This window comes from Perca flavescens, chromosome 13 (genome assembly GCF_004354835.1).
Source record: "Perca flavescens isolate YP-PL-M2 chromosome 13, PFLA_1.0, whole genome shotgun sequence".
NCBI lineage: Eukaryota > Metazoa > Chordata > Actinopteri > Perciformes > Percidae > Perca > Perca flavescens.
In genome coordinates, this window is record NC_041343.1 from 17772294 (window position 1) to 17791690 (window position 19397).

General features: G+C 40.8%; 1 protein-coding gene across 2 annotated transcripts in view; it reads left to right on the forward strand.

Annotated features, from left to right (window-relative positions):
- The first annotated feature begins 1513 nt into the window (after positions 1-1513).
- The window catches only part of trpc4a (transient receptor potential cation channel, subfamily C, member 4a), a 33972-nt gene continuing 16088 nt past the window's right edge, over positions 1514-19397 (forward strand). The window contains exons 1-7 of one of the 2 annotated variants that reach the window (XM_028596072.1): positions 1514-2146; positions 2301-2350; positions 4999-5231; positions 6519-6737; positions 10196-10336; positions 10714-10890; positions 11755-11955. In XM_028596072.1, the coding sequence (XP_028451873.1) occupies positions 5073-5231; positions 6519-6737; positions 10196-10336; positions 10714-10890; positions 11755-11955 (897 nt within the window). In that variant the 5' untranslated portion in view covers positions 1514-2146; positions 2301-2350; positions 4999-5072. The remainder of the gene's footprint in view (positions 2147-2300; positions 2351-4998; positions 5232-6518; positions 6738-10195; positions 10337-10713; positions 10891-11754; positions 11956-19397) is intronic. The other variant, XM_028596069.1, reaches the window with a different exon arrangement.

The following is a 19397-nucleotide window of genomic DNA, read 5'->3' on the forward strand; positions in this document are numbered from 1 at the left end:
CCAATCAGTCCCCTTTAAATGCCCTTTTAGGGGAGAAGAATTGGCTTCAGGACTATTTTTAGAATCAATAGTTTATGATTTCTGACCTGTCAGCCACACATACTCGGTTCTGCAGTAAAAATAAGATTATTTTGATTCATACTCCTGAATCTACTTTATTTTTTGTTTGAAAACTTGCTTGTATAAGCATACGCAGAGAAACAAACCAATAGGGAGTTGATTTGGAGGCTTTCCTTAATTGACTATTAATTACCGGTATTATGCATACGATGACCTGCTAAAGAATGGCTAGAGGCCTCACTAAGATGTCAAATGCATTTCAATCTAATTCAATTTCATACCTGCCCTTCACTATCAAGTAATTGCTGCTTTGCACATGGCAGTATGTGTGTTCCTAAACCAGCTTGACTGGATTAACTAATTTAGTTATAGACTGTCAAAGGGAAGTGTTATTTGTTATGATATATAATAATGATGATTGTGAATGAACCAGATAAAAACAATAGTTTTGCTGTACCCAGAAGAAGTCTCAATGTGGGATTCAGGCTAAGTTTCAGGGAACCCCGTCATCCCACAGGTACAGCCATTTCATATTAGTCTATAGAGTACATCAAAGAAATTAGCAGCACCAGTTAATAACACAATGCCTCAAGAGGCAGCCAAAAGTGAAGCGTGAAGGAGAGGTTCTTTTTTATCTAAAATGACCTAATGACTAAATAGTATGTGTTGAGCATGATCATACAAAATGTAGACCATATGCATTACTTACTGTACATATGATTTCAACACAGAACAATGATGGATAAGTAGTACAAACCCATAGGGAAACAAATGTCCCGGTATCAGAAGCAAGCGCCGAGTATCCAAACAATATTTGTTCCCATGAAGGAATGAGTCTGGCATGGAGACTCTATAAACATGTCAGAGGACATTCAACAGCATTACACACTATTAGGAAGAATTTACAACATCAACAGACTATGAGAGAGAGAGAGAGAGAGAGAGAACAAACAGTGGGCTGTTAAGCTCTGTTGGAAGGAATTAGTGGGCAAACCATGATATACAGTATAACTTGACTGCAACACCAAGCATACATGTGCAGTGTGTCCAGCCCACTGATACTGTAGACTGGATGGGAGGTGTCCTTGTCAGTTCTCTTCCATTTTCAGTATGCCTATCATAAACTGTCACTCATACACAGTGGACATGATTTAGACCTGATTAAGTGCTGCAGACAGTTTCCTTTGTGATAGTCAGTTTAAAGGAGTGCAGCTGAGAATGAAACCTGTTGTTTCAGGTTGACTTTTTTTCCGATTTTTAAAATTGCAAATAGGGGGATGCCTTATTGGCCTACATATTCATTTGGTTTTAGCTGGTTTATGTTATTTTCACTGGATGACCATCAATACAGTTTACAATGAAAGTAAAAATATTATACTTTTGCACGAGTTTAAAACGTCTTTAATTGAAAGTTAGCAAGATAGTGGTTTCCAATGCAAGTCGTTCATGACGCTCTACGATAATTCGCACTATAACGGCCCATAGGTTCTTGGATGTCATTTCTCAGACCGGTAAAGCTAAATGGTACACTGGAATTGTGTTATGTTAAGTGTAATTTTCATTTGGAGAGGCTGAATGTCTGGCTGTGTTGCTTGTTCAGATGAGTTTTCCCTCTCTTGCCGTGCCACAGTAGTGCTCAATGCGTCTCCAAGTGCGCACGACCAGTCTGCAGCAGCGCTCAACAGACTGCACGCCAGGCATCTATAGCCGCTCTGCGTTTATTTCTGGAGGCGCTGCTTTTCGCTCAATCGTCCCCAACAGGTGTATACGTGGAGTGTAAAATAACATCGGTGAAAATATACCGTGAGGAAAACTGGACGCGTTTCTGAACCAGGTGTAATCCACCGAGGAAACTTCGTTGTCGCTTATTTTCGTCTCCATGATTTGCGCGGTGAGGTGAATGCGGTATTTTGTTGTTGTTGTTGTTGTGTGTTTTTTTTTTTTTACCGCCAAATAAGACCGAATGGAAGTCGTGATGAAAACTAAAACTGGATGTACAGTGGAGATACTGTCAAGTCTCCAAGAATGAGAGGGGAGAATGCAGACTAGACTGAAAACCAAGATAAAGACGGACTGGCATTACAAGGTACCATCTCATTAACAAGCGGGGTCTCCATGCAGATCCACACTGCAGTTTTCACATTTGGGGAGAACCTAGAAGAAGTTGAGGCGAATTATTTTTTAAAGCTTTGGGCAACTGTTTTATTAGTCCTCATGTGGTCTCGGGATTTTTTCCAAAGGAAGAAAATTGATCTCCATGTGCGAAGTTTCAATGCCCAACATCCCAAAGGTTAGTTATTTGCTGCAGTTGGAAATTCATTGTTTTGGCTATAAAAGGCTTTTTACGCTACGACAGTAGACTGTAAAGATAAAGTAGGCCTATATAACTGGTGCCTTTAGGGTTCCTCAGCTCGTGACTGGCGAAGGACCCCAGCAGGTACAAACAGAGTCTTTTTTTCCCCCAACCATTTAATATTTGTTTCCATGCTATTCCCTGGCACACAGACAGAAATAAACATCTCACCTGTGAGTGTACACAGGCGCCATTCACTACAAATGGCACAGGCAGTCTGCCAATTGACACATACCTGTTAACCGTTAATTAGTGTTTGTGTGTGTGTGTGTGTCAATTATAGCACACACATATCAGCAGGTACTGGTGTTTTTATGTTATTTGGAAAAGGGCAAATTATAATGACACAAGAGTAGAGCAAAACATATACCTGACTTAGGTGACATGACCCATATAGTACAGTATGTGGTGTCACCTCATATGAGACATCAGTCAAACAAGCACTAAAACATACGTCTTTATAAACCTTTTATATGCCCTCAGTGGAACAGTGACTCAGAAAATCACAACTAAGACACATGAAAGTGAAGTAGACTATTGAGACCATAACTAATAATCGGAAAACATACTTCCAGAGAAAAGAAATGTCTCTTTTTTAATGGAGTTAAATCAAATATTGAAATCATAATTTTGTTAGAAAATATGTTTACCACATTTGCTGAAAAGTAGGCTTATTTTGTTAACAACATGTTACTAATCAAGTCCTGTATTGTCACTAAGATCTAATTTTACTGTATCTTCCTTTCTGTAGTAAGTGCATGTTCTCTGCATAGTGCATGATTCTACTCCCTCTTAAGATTAAAGTTATTCGGTGTTGGTGACTGCAGGGTCCCCGCGTGGCCAGTTCAGAGGTATTTTTGAATCAAAGTGAAATTGTTCCACAAAGGGCCACAGCAATATCAAGCTAACGCCCAGGATCTCAAATGATGTGTGAAAACCTGTTACCAGAAGGGCTGTAGGAAAAAGCTCTCAGTGGAGCAAATCTTTCTTTTGATGATGAAGTTCTTTTCCTTTATGGAGGGCAATTAAAGGGCACTGTAGGGCATTTCTACTCACCCTGAGTGTAAAAGGAGATGACAGGTGACAATGAGAAATAAATGTTGCTTATGAACCTTGGCCAACAGTGAATTGCATGATGTTTCTTTGATATGCACCACTTTGGTGTTATTAACTTGCATTTCAGCTTAATTAAATTCCTGCTCCTGCAGCATGTTAAGCTGTGGTAACATTAGGGTTGCTAGGTCAAAACCTGAACAATCACATTGTTGCTTGCCACCTGCTTCAGAAATGTATTTTTTCTATACCTATTTATTTTTCACCCTGTCCATCTCCTACACGCCATGTTTTCTTGTCCTCAGTCCCTCTGGTTTTAATACCTCCAAAGAGCATTAGAAAAACAGCCAATCCCTTTTGTTATTTACTCTTTATGTGCAGTGGTTATAGTCATCTTACTACTGATATTGGTTTTGCAGTAGAATGAGCTCATTATTGCATAGTCTGAGGAGATCCAGATACAATACAGGCTTACCCATAGACTGTTAATATTAATTTTACAGTCAATGGGTTTACCCCATTTTTAGGATTAGAAAACAGTTTTCAAATGCTAATTATTCATGTAATTGTAAACATGATTCCCTCATCTTCTATTCATGATCAGTATTTTATTATGGCAGTGTATTTGTAGATCTCACCACTGCCAGATCCCAGAGATCTTGACAGTTGCCTTGTTAGCAGACAATCACTGCACAGTGTCACTGTGAAGTCTTGTTTCTGTGAAGCTCCGCAGCCAAAAGTGCTGAAGGCTTAATTTTGCTGTCACCAGGCAAGTACTAAGTCAGCTGATGTGGATCAATTAACATCATTAATGACATTAACTAAAGCCATTAGTAACGTAAGAATTAAAGATCTTATACCATCCATTTCAGCTGCAACACTTCAAGCATGATGCTGTGTATAATAATGTACCTCTGTGAAATAGGTTGAGTAGGAGCAACCGCTGCCAGTGTTTTCTCTATATTCCTTGTTTATTTTAGATTTACCTGATAGGACAACTGAGAAAACACTTTACTGGCATGAATTTTTTTTTTAATCTTTCGGTACTTGGCGTGTTTGTCAAAAATATTTTAAAAAATGGATGAAAATTCTGAGAATCATGACGTACAGTACATGGAAGGCAAAGCACTAAAAGCTGCAAGGTCACTAAAAGACACCTCTCACTTAAAAAAAAGCATAATGATATAAATGTTGTGTTAGTTACTTCTTGTGTCAATTGTGGGGTCCTATCTACAGTAAACCTATGTTTTAGTAGACTTATTTTCAGTTTATAAACTTGTTAAAAATTTATTAAATGCTTTATACGTCACTCCAGTTGCAGGCATTCTTTAAAACTATAGGTGATGCTTAGATAGGTAAGTTGTCTTATGAATGGCCAGGAATTGCATGTGTCATCTCTCTCTCTCTTTATAACCCTCTCACCTCTGCTCCAGTCTCTTCCTCTCTTTCTCATCGACCTTTCTTTCTGCTAAAAGGAAATACCAGTGACAAGTGCATTCTTCCCATAACACCTTTGTTCCTGTCCCCTCTAGTGTGAAGTCACCCAGCAGCTTGGCAGCAGCTGTAGCAGTGTTTGCAGAGTGCTGGTAAACTGAAGCCCAGAGAGATGTCACAGCTGTACTACCGGCGGACTGACAGCTCCTCGTACCGGGACCGCATCCCGCTGAGAATTGTGAGGGCCGAGTCGGAGCTGTCGCCTTTGGAGAAAGCCTACCTTGGAGCTGTGGAGAAGGGGGACTACGCTAGTGTCAAACAGGCTCTGGAGGTGTGTTTGCGTGTGTGTGTGTGTGTGTGTGTGTGTGTGTGTGTGTGTGTGTGTGTGTGTGTGTGTGTGTGTGTGTGTGTGTGTGTGTGTGTGTGTGTGTGTGTGTGTGTGTGTGTGTGTGTGTGTGTGTGTGTGTGTGTGTGTGTGTGTGTGTGTGTGTGTGTGTGTGTCTGTGTAAGAATGGATAAATTGATTGGTAAATAGATGAATGAATACAGCCACTGAAACTCAGAAGTATTGATGGATTGATAGGTGCAAATGAAAGCCTTAATCTAATTGGATTGATTTAGAAATGATTACAAGATGTATGGGTAACATACGGAGCTATGATTATTTTCTACTCATTTCCAATAACATCTGGGGCCTTTATTTACCTTGACAGGCGTCAGACCGTTAGTAGACACAAAATATTGCTAAGCAATAATGTGGGACTTCCGTCATTTGTTAGTCCCACGGTACCTCCGGTGCCCAAAATGATGCAAAAACAAAACCCCAAAACAAATAGAGGCCGTGTCACATAGAAATTCAGTTAACAACACAATGCAATAAGTCAAGAAAAAAAGGGGAAAAAGCTACTCATCCTTTTTTTTTAGAGTGTAAATCTAAAAGCCCCATTATTCTGCTCAAATTTTCATGACTGCCTTTTTAGGCCTTTAGCCTAAACTGTTCTTATTATAACCAACTAATGCCAGTTGTGATCGCCAAACTATTTAAGAGTACTGTAATTATTTAGCATTGCACTCCTATAACATTTCTGGACTCTCAATGAGCAGTTTTAAAAAAAGGATCAACATCGATGCAGCAGAACCAAATATATCATCTTTTTTATTCCACACATACTTCTTCCTTGTCAAAACCTGCTGCCAAATGCCCACAATGCATTGACCACCGACAGTTCATTCAGAGATTAAGGTGTCTAGTAGCAGCTAAAATAGCCTCAAGCTATTAGCCTCAAGCAGAGATTAGCATAGACTTGATACAATATAGAGAAATGTAGTATTCACTTCTTTCTAACTCCACACATCCAGATTTTTTCATTTTCAAACTTGTAGTCTTCAGCCCCAAACAACATCACTTGATGCAATGTATTGAGATTTGGCACAGCTCTCACCGAGTAAAACTCTTCAGAGTTTGAGTATCTCTGTTAGATATGAAAGGTTTACATCTCTGTTCAAAAATCAATGTGTTGACTATTTTCCCCTCTAATCAATGATATTCTTTTGGACCAAAACCCAGAGTAGCTCTTGAAACAAACCCTGATTTTCGATCACAACCTTATTTTGCCAGGAGGCAGAGATCTACTTCAAAATCAACATCAACTGTATCGACCCACTCGGCCGCACGGCTCTGCTGATTGCTATTGAAAATGAGAACCTGGAAATCGTCGAACTCTTGCTGAGCTTCAACGTCTACGTCGGCGATGCCTTGCTGCATGCAATCCGCAAGGAAGTGGTGGGAGCTGTGGAGCTGCTGCTAAATCACAAGAAGCCTAGTGGTGGCATGCAGGTAAGGAGGGGACTGAGAGGGATGGAAGGGGTTTCAAATTAAGAGTGCTTTATTCATGGAGTAGGAGTGTATCAGTTTTTCTGCATGCAGTTGCTTAGAGCTTTTTATACCATCTAAAATAATTGACAACAAAAACTGACAGCTCAAACAGCTGTTTTAATAAGACCTGATCAAGAACATGTCTTACAGAAAGAGATTTAATGAGTATGTACAGTGAGAGAAAATATGATGTATATTTTATCCAAAGTTACAGGATATTATTCTTTTTTAATCTTGTAGGGATTCAGATTATCTTGAGAAGACTGCTGTTCATTTAAGGACAGTTCCAGTGCAAAATGAACCTAGCGGTTAATAACATATGTGTACCCAGTCGACCGTTCTCTGGGACATGTTTTCATGCTAATAGAGTGTGTATTTAGCTTGAAACAAGCTAGCGCAAAGCGGTGATTAGCTTTCGGGGCAGAGGGTAAATCGCTATTTTATACCACTAACCAGCCTCAAAATAGCACCACACTTCAACAGTTGCATTATGAGGGTCCCTACATGTAAACCAAAGCATTGAGAACTTTGTAAGTGTAGAGACAGTTTATTAAAAAGATAAGAGTATAAAGACAGTAGCGTTCATTTTCACATGCGAGCGCCATCTTGGAAAAAAGTCACGATCAGTCGAACGCCGTGCAACCAGTAACCAGTAACATAGCTCAAACACAGCGTCCTTTAGCAAACCCCTTGTTCCAGAGAAGTGCCCGTTTAGAGATTTAATTGCTGTAATCAAAAGCAGAATACAATCTAATTAATTTCAGATTTCCATTAATTTTCCTTTGCACTGATTGCTCTCTACTCAAGGAGTGTTTTCCTCTTACTTGTTTTTGCCACACGTGTACTGTACACACTGGAACACACACACACACACACACACACACACACACACACACACACACACACACACACACACACACACGCGCTTCCCATGCTCTCTTCCTCTCATCTCCCTATCAAACCACAAAGGAACAGATGTTTTTGTGTTCATCGATCAACTGAGGGGGGTATTATTGCTGTGCCTGTTGTGTCCTGTTAGAAGCTGTGTATTTGTATTTGATAGAATGAAGGAAAACAGTGATAAAAGGAAAAATGAAAGCAAAAGGAAGCATGTAGGTAAAAAAGAGCATAAGCACTAGAGATAGCTCAGGCGTGTTGTTAAATGGAGGTTGGGGGGAATGCAGAGGACAAACATTTTCAGTCCGAACCTCTCAGCTGTGACATCTATCAGCCGCAACAATTCCCTTTTACCCTAATGTCTTCGTAAGATAGTGCTTCTTCCTATCACATGAGTAGGTTGTGAAAATAGATCACTCTACAGCTACCACATTTCCCCAAGATAAGCTCATTGATTATATTAAAAGGCTGTCTAGGAAAAGTGCATCCTATCTGTTGCCAGTGTCTTTGCTGAGATTTATTAAAAAAGAAGATTCAGTTTTTGCTGGAATTGTGTGTATTTGTCTTTCTATTTTGCAGGTTTTATGAATGATGTGTTTGTAATAAGCTCTGTAATAATATTGTTGTGGCATATTTGTTGTTTTTGCTGAGGAGCACACTGGATAGCAGCATTTTAAACAGCTTTGTGTATTATCCTCTGATATATGAGTGAGTAGATATGCATCTATCGGAGGCACAAACACTGGAGCTCACACTGTTTCTCAATTAGAAGGGCCTTTGGGGTTCTTCTGTGTTTTGTTGTGTTTTCATATTGTGTCTTTTCATAGTCCACATTTTGCTCATTGATTTTTGGGTTACTGGCAACCTACATATGTGCACATGAAGATAATTAAGGAAATCCCTCTTCCCCCTACATATAACACAGTAAGCATAATCATGCCTGCTTGCATCCACAAAGACATGAGCTTATTTTCCACACTGTCATTCAAAGACAGAACTGCACAGTGTCCCTTTTTATACCAGCTTTCTCTCAACAACATTTGTGGGGAGGCCCGAAAAGGAGCACAGTAAAAACAAGACACGCTGTGCTTTTGCAGATGCTAATTTCAAGCAGTGTGCTGATGGTGGACGCCTCATTTTAACATGAGTAATAAATATGCATTACTCGGACAAGTGGGCTATCATTTTGTTTCTTTTCTCCACTATTATTATAACTTCACATCCAGCAGCCTGCACTCCTCTTGCTCCATGCTTGGGTGCAGGCTAAGGCTGTGTTGTAGATTATTTGATGTCCCTCCTCCTCCCACATGGAGAACAGAGTATACAGCTTATTAGATCACCCTCCTCTGCGAAATATGACTACTCTAAGACATGGATCTGTGCCACTCTTTGGAGTTGCTGCTGCCCTGTGATTGCTCTGAGAGTAAACTACACAAGTTATTAGTGTCCACATGTAAAATGACTGTTGGGTGCAATATAGAAGATTAAATCTTTTTGAGAAATTGAACCAGTCCCCTGGATAACAAATCTTCATACAATTTGTATAGATGTGCATGGTCCCCAGAGGATTGATCGTAATGATTTTGTTTTAGCGTCATCAGCAGGTTGAAATATTTGACTTTAAATGCAATGTCTTAACATATTGCCGAAATGCCATGGAATTTGTCACAGATATCCGTAGTGTGTAGAGGATGAATCTTATTGACTTCGGTGATTCTCTCGTTTTTTTTCTAGCGTCACCAGCAAGTTTTCCCTTTTTCAAGGGCGTGCTCCTTTAAGATACTAGACTCATGTCTTTAACTCTAGTCTCTCTCACTAGACCTAGATCCGCTTATTCCTATCTGTCCTTTGTCTGCATTAAGTTGCAATTAGTTCCTAACCTAGCGCTGTTTATCCTCCAACCTTCTCTGACACTCTTCTCTCTCCTCCATCACCACAGAATCAGATAATAGGCCTTCAATTAAAAGAACTGAAAAGGTCCAGCTTACTCTTCTGCAGCCATGTATACCCACTGAATTACTTGGGAATAGCAAAAGGGCTTAGCTGGAATGTGTTATAAGAGGTATAGGTGGAATGAGTTTCTTTCTAAACATTATGATTTCCTGTGAAATGTGTTAAATACTGATGTTTTTTAACCCACTGTGGCCTATTACCTTTACAGCGGTCTTGATATGAATGACATTTTGTATGCGACTCCAAGGGCGATACTTCTTGCTGCTGCCAAAAGCTCTGAGAGCATTTTTTTTTGGTTCTGCTGTTTATTCCATTTACCTTCAATGTAAAGACCATAGCACTGTACTCGGGTGAACAGAAGATCTTTCAGGCTGTGTTTAACCATACCAATTACTTCCACTGTGTGTGTGCTGAGCATGTCAGTTAAACCTGACAGATGGAAAAAAGACTCAGGTCTATAAATTTGTAATAGATCACATAAGAACCAACACAAAGTGCTGCTTAGAGAGTTTCATTCCATACTTTGTATGTGTGATTAAAACTTTTATTCTCTCCTCTACCACTGAAAGGTTCCTCCTATCTTATTGGACAAGCAGTTCTCTGACTTCACCCCTGACATCACTCCCATCATCCTCGCTGCACACACCAACAACTATGAAATTATCAAGCTTCTGGTGCAGAAAGGCGTGTCTATGCCGCAGCCACATGAGGTGGGTAAACCATTTGTATTTTGTTATTTTGTTATTACCAGCGTAAAAACCCATTATCTCCAAAATGTCAACAACTGTTCTGACAGATTAAAGTGCAGTTTTGACATTATATCCAGTGGGGTTTTAAAAGTGTTTTAGCAGTCAATCAATATAATCCATTTAGATGATACAGAAGACACAGGACTGGGTTTTTCCCGATGCACATATAAGGACGAAAACTCACTGATTCGGCCTTTAACATCTAAATAACATACCCAGCCATGACAGTACTTAGTTGACATAATGGTTACAGTGTTTGCATTGCAGCACCAAAACATGATCTACTTAACACTAGGAAGCCTCAATAAAATGTGTTCATGCTTTGTTTGATGATGCAGGTGCGCTGTAACTGTGTGGAGTGTGTGTCTAGTTCAGACGTGGACAGCCTGCGGCACTCGCGCTCCCGTCTCAACATCTACAAAGCGCTGTCCAGTCCCTCGTTAATTGCGCTCTCCAGCGAGGACCCCTTCCTCACTGCGTTCAGGCTCAGCTGGGAGCTGCAGGAGCTCAGCAAGGTGAGGAACAGCCTTTGGTAGGATTTGATTAGCTGTGTGTTGCATTAATTAATTTTCCTTTGCCCTTTCACAACACCATTATAGGACATCCAATGGCCAGTCAATTTATAAGCCCAGCATTAATATAAATTGCTTTTTCTAAATGTCATTTGATTTAATTAATTTTTAATATGAAAAGGATCAGCTATCAAAACTCACAGAAGTATACAAAAACTGGATCCTTGCCTGCTAAAGTTCATGATATTTCTAGATTAAATATAAAACCCAGTTCATTATTATTTTTTAGTAAAGCTAAATGGCTAATAAATATAAGATATTATATATATTAGGATGACTATTATGATGTGTTGCACAACAGGCAGTGTGCAATTTTGTTGGCTAGTGGCAGTCTCTGCATGCAACATGAGCATGTCAATGCAGAGGGATGTCTGTGTCTGTGTACTTTATGTATGTATGTGTGTATGTATGTTTGCATTGTTTAAACAGCAGATATTGATGTTTCTCCAAGAATAATTTCTTTCGGGACAATAAAATATCTTATATTATATACCCAGAGTCAAGGTCTGATTTAGAAATGCCACTTTCTAGACATACCCTGGGCGTAGCACAAAATTATGGGCCCTCTAGAAAGGCATTCTCTATAGGCCCCTCCCAGCATCCACAGCTATTTATTCTAGCATGTTTTTGGGCCCTCCTCACATGAGGGCCCTGGGTATTCAGTCCTATTTCCAGTCTGACAACCCTAGACATACCTGTACTCTGAGATTGTCCTTATATATATATTGACTTAAATTTCAGCTGCCAGGTTCCTGCAGGTCTCTTGATGTTTAGCGGTATCTGTATTTTGTATACACTCTTACTAAGGTGGAGAACGAGTTCAAATCAGAGTATGAGGAGCTGTCTCAGCAGTGTAAACAGTTTGCCAAGGACCTCTTGGACCAGACAAGAAGCTCCAGAGAGCTGGAGATGATCCTCAACTACAGAGACGACACAAACTTATTGGAGGAGGAGGGCAACAACGACCTGGCAAGACTCAAACTAGCTATCAAGTACCACCAGAAAGAGGTATGCATGATACATATTATTAGTGCATAGGTACAGTACAAGCTTGTGATTAAAGACTAATTCATAGCTCTCGGACTGGTTCAGATGGCAAAGGCTTCAAAAAGAAAAGCGGTGTGAGTGCCATAGTTTTGAATTAGTAATTTATTTGATACTCACTCTGCCATTATATCACAATTAAAACACAAAAACACAATAGTTTGCCAAGGAAAAAACATAGAGGACAGAGAAACAGCTGCTTCTTTATTTGGCTGCAGTACTGCGAAGAAAGCCGGGAATATCATCCTCTTGGCCATCAACAAAATTATCTCACACACTCCACCTCTAGGTCAAGTGCACCACTGGCCATTTGCCATGAGAATTTAAATCTGACTGTAATATTACAATTTTGGCCTTTAAAATTGTGCAGTATATTATAAATCATCTGTTTTTTCAGCCTTTGTCCTTGGTTCTCCTCTAGTGTTCCTTTTCCTGTCCAGTATTATTTGCTACATTATCTACTGTACAGCTTGTTGTTAAATGTCAATGCAACATGCCCCAGGCAACATTTGCTACGTGCCAAGCCTGTAGTTTTTGCTGCACCAAGCCAATGTCTTCTCACAGGTGTCACTGCCAGCACTTACGAACTGGAATAATGATTTTGAATCTTTTTTTGATGGTGCCAGACGCTGGTTTGGATAGGGTTGTATCTTTGGCAGCTCACACAGATGACAGATAGGCACAGCTTGAATTCCATTACCAAAGCATTACATCTGCAAGGTACTTGATTCCATGTTAAGATTGTAACTGTAGCTGCAGATTGAAGATGCTTACTTCGTCAAATGAAACGTCAATAACACTTCAAATAACACACTAAATAACACGTCAAAAAACACGTTAATAGCTACTCAAAATGGTGTTATTCATTCAAGTCACATCAGTCATTATGTTACTAAAAAGACAATAACCTGTTGCTGGAAGTTGTACATGCAGTGCATCCAGTTAAATGTACATACTATATAATCTGTAATATTTAATGCAAAACAAGTACAGTATATTTGTTTTGTATGTGCTGGAAAACAGGTATTGATTGAAAGTTAATTAATTAAAGTGTTGATTACTTTTACAGTCCAGCAGTTTCCTAAAACTAGTGGGTATATTGAACCATTTTATTCATGCAACTCTGTCGGACCTGAATTGCATTTTAAACACATATAAATAATTATGAGGGAAATGGTTCAGACCTCCACAGCAATATTCCTTTCAGTTCACTGATTGCATGCTATTGTCTCTATAGTATGATAAACATTTTCTCAGTGGGTAGAGCCATGAACAATTGGTATGGGGAAGAAATGCTAATTAAAAGGTATTTTTTAATTCCTATTGAGTATATTAAAGCTTTAGTGTGTAACTTTTTGATATTAATGAACATCCGTTACTTCCAAGCCATTGCCAAATGAGTTGCAACAAAGCTAATTAAGACTACCAGCTCCACACAACTTTCTCTGTATTTCTCAGTATGTTCAGAAGATTATGTCATCCGGTGACTTTCATGCACAGAAACTCGAGTGAAGATAATTACTCTTCTGAAGAGTCCATGTTTTTTTTTAATGTGGACTCGCTGACAGTTTTGTTCTCATTACTTAGATTTCCTCACGGGGGTGGCAGAAACTACGCACTATGGCGTTAAATGGGTGTGGTTGCTATATAAACCGTCCGTGTGGCTAATAGAGAGTGCCTCTAAAATGCATTGTATTTTTCCCTTTTAACACCCCAAATATGCTATAATTGTTACTCATGAGTAAAACAAGATATGTTTTAGATAATTCATCTGCATACCAACTCATTTGTAATTAGTTAGTTATGGCTGTAAACAATTTACAATTATTTACTTTCACTTCATATTTCCCTGTTAAAAGCTTAGTGCTGTGGGTGAATATAAAAGGCTTACTAGAAAATCATATAACTGATGCATGAGCTATGTGTTTCTGGGTTTAATGGAGTATGTGGAAAGCCCGGTTATAGCATTGCTAAGTTATGGGATTGGCTAATTGCTTCCTCAGGCAACGAGAAAGGGGTTAAATAGATAATACACAACAGAAATGTTCTGCTGAATATAAAGGTGAAGAAACATTATGAGGAAGCAGACACATTCTTCCCAGGAGCGACTTATAATTCATTCAGCTGTCTTTTTCTTGGAGCTCTGCCTGGCTGACAGAGCAGATGCACTTTTGGTGTCTCGATTAATGACGCTGCTGTTTCCTCCTTCATCCATCCAGTTGTGCATCGAGACTTAGCTTGGCAGATGAATATGAAATATTGGGTCACAAAAGGACAATTGGGTGTAGTGCAAAGTACACAGGTGGACATGATGATGCAAAGTCCTTTGTCATCTTACCCAACCTGTTGTTGGCAGTAAATCTCTCATTGCAGACACTGTAAATAATCATCCCCTCCTGCTGCCTCTGTTCCACCCAACATCCCCTCTCCACGGGGTGTTTTAATTATTCAGGAGATGTCCCAATATGCCCTTCTCCTGAATCCTATCTATCACACCCTTCGATCGCACCGGGACTTTGATGGAAGACACTGTCTCATGATGTGGGTAACAATCCACCCAGCTGCCCTTTTTAAATGATAAACATCCCAGCTGTCATGACTGGTTAGCAGTCTTTTGAGGAATTCTGCTGGAAATACTCACTGTATGTGTGTGTGGGGGGGGGGGGGGGGGGGCGAATCGATACATCACAGTATTATAATATTTTCACATAGAATATATACACAGATGCCAAGTATCAATCTATTATTATGTATGTGTTGTTGTTAATATGTTGATTCCTGTTGAAAAAAACAACAACAATCTTACTGCAATTTTCTTTCCCTTATTTTTTATGAACTTTCGACAGCGATGACTTGACTTACAGATTTCTTGCAGAATATGTTGTAGTTACTGGGTTTACCTTTATAGTGTGTGGAGCGAATATAACAGTCCTGCAAAAGAAGCTGTGTGAAACTGGATTTCATATAAATTCAACCACACAAGCAAATATTCTATTAACCCTAATAAATTATTATAAACATTATCTTGACATAAACAGCTCATTAAGTCAGAGAGAGAAAACATAAATGAAAAAGTATTTAAAAAAAAAAGTAAAAGTATTACACAGCATTGAGTGTTTTCACCTTAGAATTGCTGATGAAATGAGAATGTGCAGTGGAAATTGTTTAGATCTGTCAATACGACAATGTTTTCTGCTGCAGTCTCCTGCGAAGGTAAAATGATGTGTACAGAATAAATGTACGAACATACAGAGGTATTTAATGGAATTTAAATTAAAGTGATGTGGCAGATGATCTTAAAGTCAGACATGGTTCTGACCCCTGTGAGGCAACAATGGTTAAGTGGACGCTAAGTTGGACTGGAAAGGCTTTGCAGAGAGCAGGTATTATCGTCAGGGCATTTTGTCTCATCTCTTTCAGTGATTTTGCAGACAAACACTCAAGCTCTTATAATTGACATGACACTCGGCCTGAATGTGTTATTATTTTTTTTTTTAGTACTGGCAGTGAGTCACGAGGTGCATGTTTTTGCCCCTGAACAAACTGAAGGGCGTTTCTCCTAACACTCTTATATGTGTTGTGTGCGCTCGCTTACATTTTTGTATTTATCCTCACATCTGTGTGTGTTTTTTGGCTTTACTGCTGCTGTGCTCCCAGGGTTTAGAAACACAATTTATAACTAGAACTGCAAGCAGTTATGAACCACCCAAGCCTCCGGCGGTCTCCATAGCCGAGCCTCCAGAGCCGCCAGCCTCCATTGATGCCGCCAGCCTCCGGCGCCCGATATGCCTCAGTAACCATTCGCCTCCGATGCCCGTCGTCCGCGACGCCCGGAGCCGCGCCAGTCGCGCCCAAGAAGCGCGAAGCTGCGCCCGATCTTGGGACTCGAAGCATTGAGTAGGGGGCACACGTCGGTGAATATCGAGAGGTTTGATGCGCGAGGTCTGCGGTACTCTGCTTTTGAAAATGTAGTGGTTAACAGTTCGTCTCCATGCATGCACAGACTGCTTTTAACAATTCTCTACTATAAACAAACTTCTTAACCCCCCTGACCACAGGGGACAGCAGAGAGAAATGAGAGAGTGACTGAGAGGGTGGTGGTCCAAAAGTTATGGACCAAATTCGCAAAATTTGGTACAGCGCCTCGGAACGCCATGCCGAGCGAGCGCCACAAATTTTGTGTTGATTGCTTTTACTGTGGCAGAGATATTGCAATTGCAAATTTCCCATTTAAATGCATTGAGTAAGTGGGCGAAACAAATAAACGTTGCTTATAGCGCCCCTAAAGGCCGATCTTCGCCAAATTTGGTACAGCGCCTCAGAAAGCCATCCCGAAAGAGCACCACAAATTTTGTGTTGATTGCTTTTACTGTGGCAGAGATATTGCAATAGCAAATTTCCCTTTGAAATGTACTAAGAAAATTGGCGGGAAAACAAATAAACTTTACTTACGGCGCCCCCTAAAGGCCGATCTTCGCCAAATTTGGTACACAGTATCGTAGTGGAATGGTGAACAAGGATGTCAAGTCATTTGGTGATAAATTTAAATTTAACCGAGATATGATATGATACGTGTGTCGTAGCTATCTAGGACAATTTGTTTGGTTGTCAAATTGGCATACTTCAACGTAGCAAAACGATTTCCATAACTTTTTGTCAGGTCCATCTGGAGATGCTAACTACCAGGTTTCGTGCAGATCGGTCGAACGGCCCAGGACGAGTTCGCGAAAGTTGGTTTTGCGTTCTTGATACTGCGAAAAAACGTTTGCGCGGAAATGGGCGGGGCCTATATCAGGCAATTCAGCTTGATTCAAGGAACACGTGGATGTAAAATTTCTAATGTGTGATGTGTATTGTGGGAGTTAATGACAAAAAACCATTACAGCGCCACCTAGTGGTCCACATGTGTAATTTTTGGTAGGTGTGATCCATGGCCCATTGTCCATCTACCCTGTAAATTTAAAATTGTTCACATTAGTGTAAGTGGTGAATCTAGAGTTGGGTCACATTGGGTCCCATAGGCCACGCCCACTTTGACCCCTCGGTACTCCATTCTAGGGATGGCCTCAGGATTGGCCCCAGATGGTACCCGTCAAATTTCGTATAAATCGGATGAGCCGTTCATGAGATATAAACTTTTTGTAGTTGTAGCGCCCCCTAGCGACCAATTTTCTTAAAACGCATGGGGTCCCTCCAGAGGGGCATGGCAAAGAATAATCTAAAGTTTGGGGTTGATAGCTTTCATTTTGGCTGAGATATGGCAAAGTTGGTGTTTTCTTAGTTAGCTACGCAAATTTGCTTGTGCGTTATATGCGCAATTTTATTGTATAAAATTGATTTCCATAACTTTTAGTCAGGCCAGTCTGGAGATGCCACGGTCCAAGTTTCGTGCAGATCGGACGCACGGTCTCGGAGGAGTTCGAAAAAGTAGGTTTTTGATAAATTGCGATTTTAAAGGCATAAAAGTCTAGGCGGAAATGGGCGTGGCCTATATCACGTGATTCATTTGGATCCAGGGAACGCGTCGATGTATTGTTTTTGAATGTCGGGTGTACGGTTTGGGAGTTATGGGGCCAAACGCGTTTTTTCTGCTATAGCGCCACCTAGTGGTGGAAATGGGTGAATGTTTGCGCCTGAGGTCGTTGCGGGGTTTGGGACCAGTCCTGAAAATGGCAACTCCCCACTATGTACGGTTTAGGCTGCAGTCGGAGTTTTAGGCGGAGAAGAAGAAGAATAATAAAAAAACTAGAACTGCAAGCAGTTATGAACGGGGCCCAAGCCTCCGACGCCGCCCGTCTCCATGGCCGCCAGCCTCCGACGCCGCCAGCCTCCATCGCCGCCAGCCTCCGACGCCGTCCGCCTCCGACGCCATTCGCCTCCTATGCCCGTCGTCCGCGATGCCCCCGGAGCCGCGCCAGTCGCACCCAAGAAGCGCCGGTTGCGCCCGATCGCGGGACTCCAAGCATTGAGTAGGGGGGGCACACGTCGGTGAATATCGAGAGGTTTGATGCGCGAGGTCTGCGGTACTCTGCTTTTGAAAATGTAGTGGTTAACAGTTCGTCTCCATGCATGCACAGACTGCTTTTAACAATTCTCTACTATAAACAAACTTCTTAACCCCCTGACCACAGGGGACAGCAGAGAAAATGAGAGAGTGACTGAGAGGGTGGTGGTCCAAAAGTTATGGACCAAATTCGCCAAATTTGGTACAGCGCCTCGGAACGCCATGCCGAGCGAGCGCCACAAATTTTGTGTTGATTGCTTTTACTGTGGCAGAGATATCGCAATTGCATATTTCCCATTTAAATGCATTGAGTCAGTGGGCGAAACAAATAAACGTTGCTTATAGCGCCCCCTAAAGGTTGATCTTCGCCAAATTTGGTAGAACGCCTCGGGACGCCATGCCGAGCGAGCACCACAAAGTTTGTGTTGATTGCTTTTACTGTGGCAGAGATATCGCAATTGCATATTTCCCATTTAAATGCATTGAGTAAGTGGGCGAAACAAATAAACGTTGCTTATAGCGCCCCCTAAAGGCCGATCTTCGCCAAATTTGGTACAGCGCCTCGGAAAGCCATCCCGAAAGAGCACCACAAATTTTGTGTTGATTGCTTTTACTGTGGCAGAGATATTGCAATAGCAAATTTCCCTTTGAAATGTACTAAGAAAATTGGCGGGAAAACAAATAAACTTTACTTACGGCGCCCCCTAAAGGCCGATCTTCGCCAAATTTGGTACACAGTATCGTAGTGGAATGTTGAACAAGGATCTCAAGTCATTTGGTGATAAATTTAAATTTAACCGAGATATGATATGATACGTGTGTCGTAGCTATCTAGGACAATTTGTTTGGTTGTCAAATTGGCATACTTCAACGTAGCAAAACGATTTCCATAACTTTTTGTCAGGTCCATCTGGAGATGCTAACTACCAGGTTTCGTGCAGATCGGTCGAACGGCCTAGGACGAGTTCGCGAAAGTTGGTTTTGCACGTTCTTGTGATACTGCGAAAAAAACGTTTGCGCGGAAAATGGGCGGGGCCTATATCAGGCAATTCAGCTTGATTCAAGGAACACGTGGATGTAAGAATTTCTAATGTGTGATGTGTATTGTGGGAGTTAATGACAAAAAACCATTACAGCGCCACCTAGTGGTCCACATGTGTAATTTTTGGTAGGTGTGATCCATGGCCCATTGTCCATCTACCCTGTAAATTTAAAGTTGTTCACATTAGCGTAAGTGGTGAATCTAGAGTTGGGTCACATTGGGTCCCATAGGCCACGCCCACTTTGACCCCTCGGTACTCCATTCTAGGGATGGCCTCAGGATTGGCCCCAGATGGTACCCGTCAAATTTCGTATAAATCGGATGAGCCGTTCATGAGATATAAACTTTTTGTATTTGTAG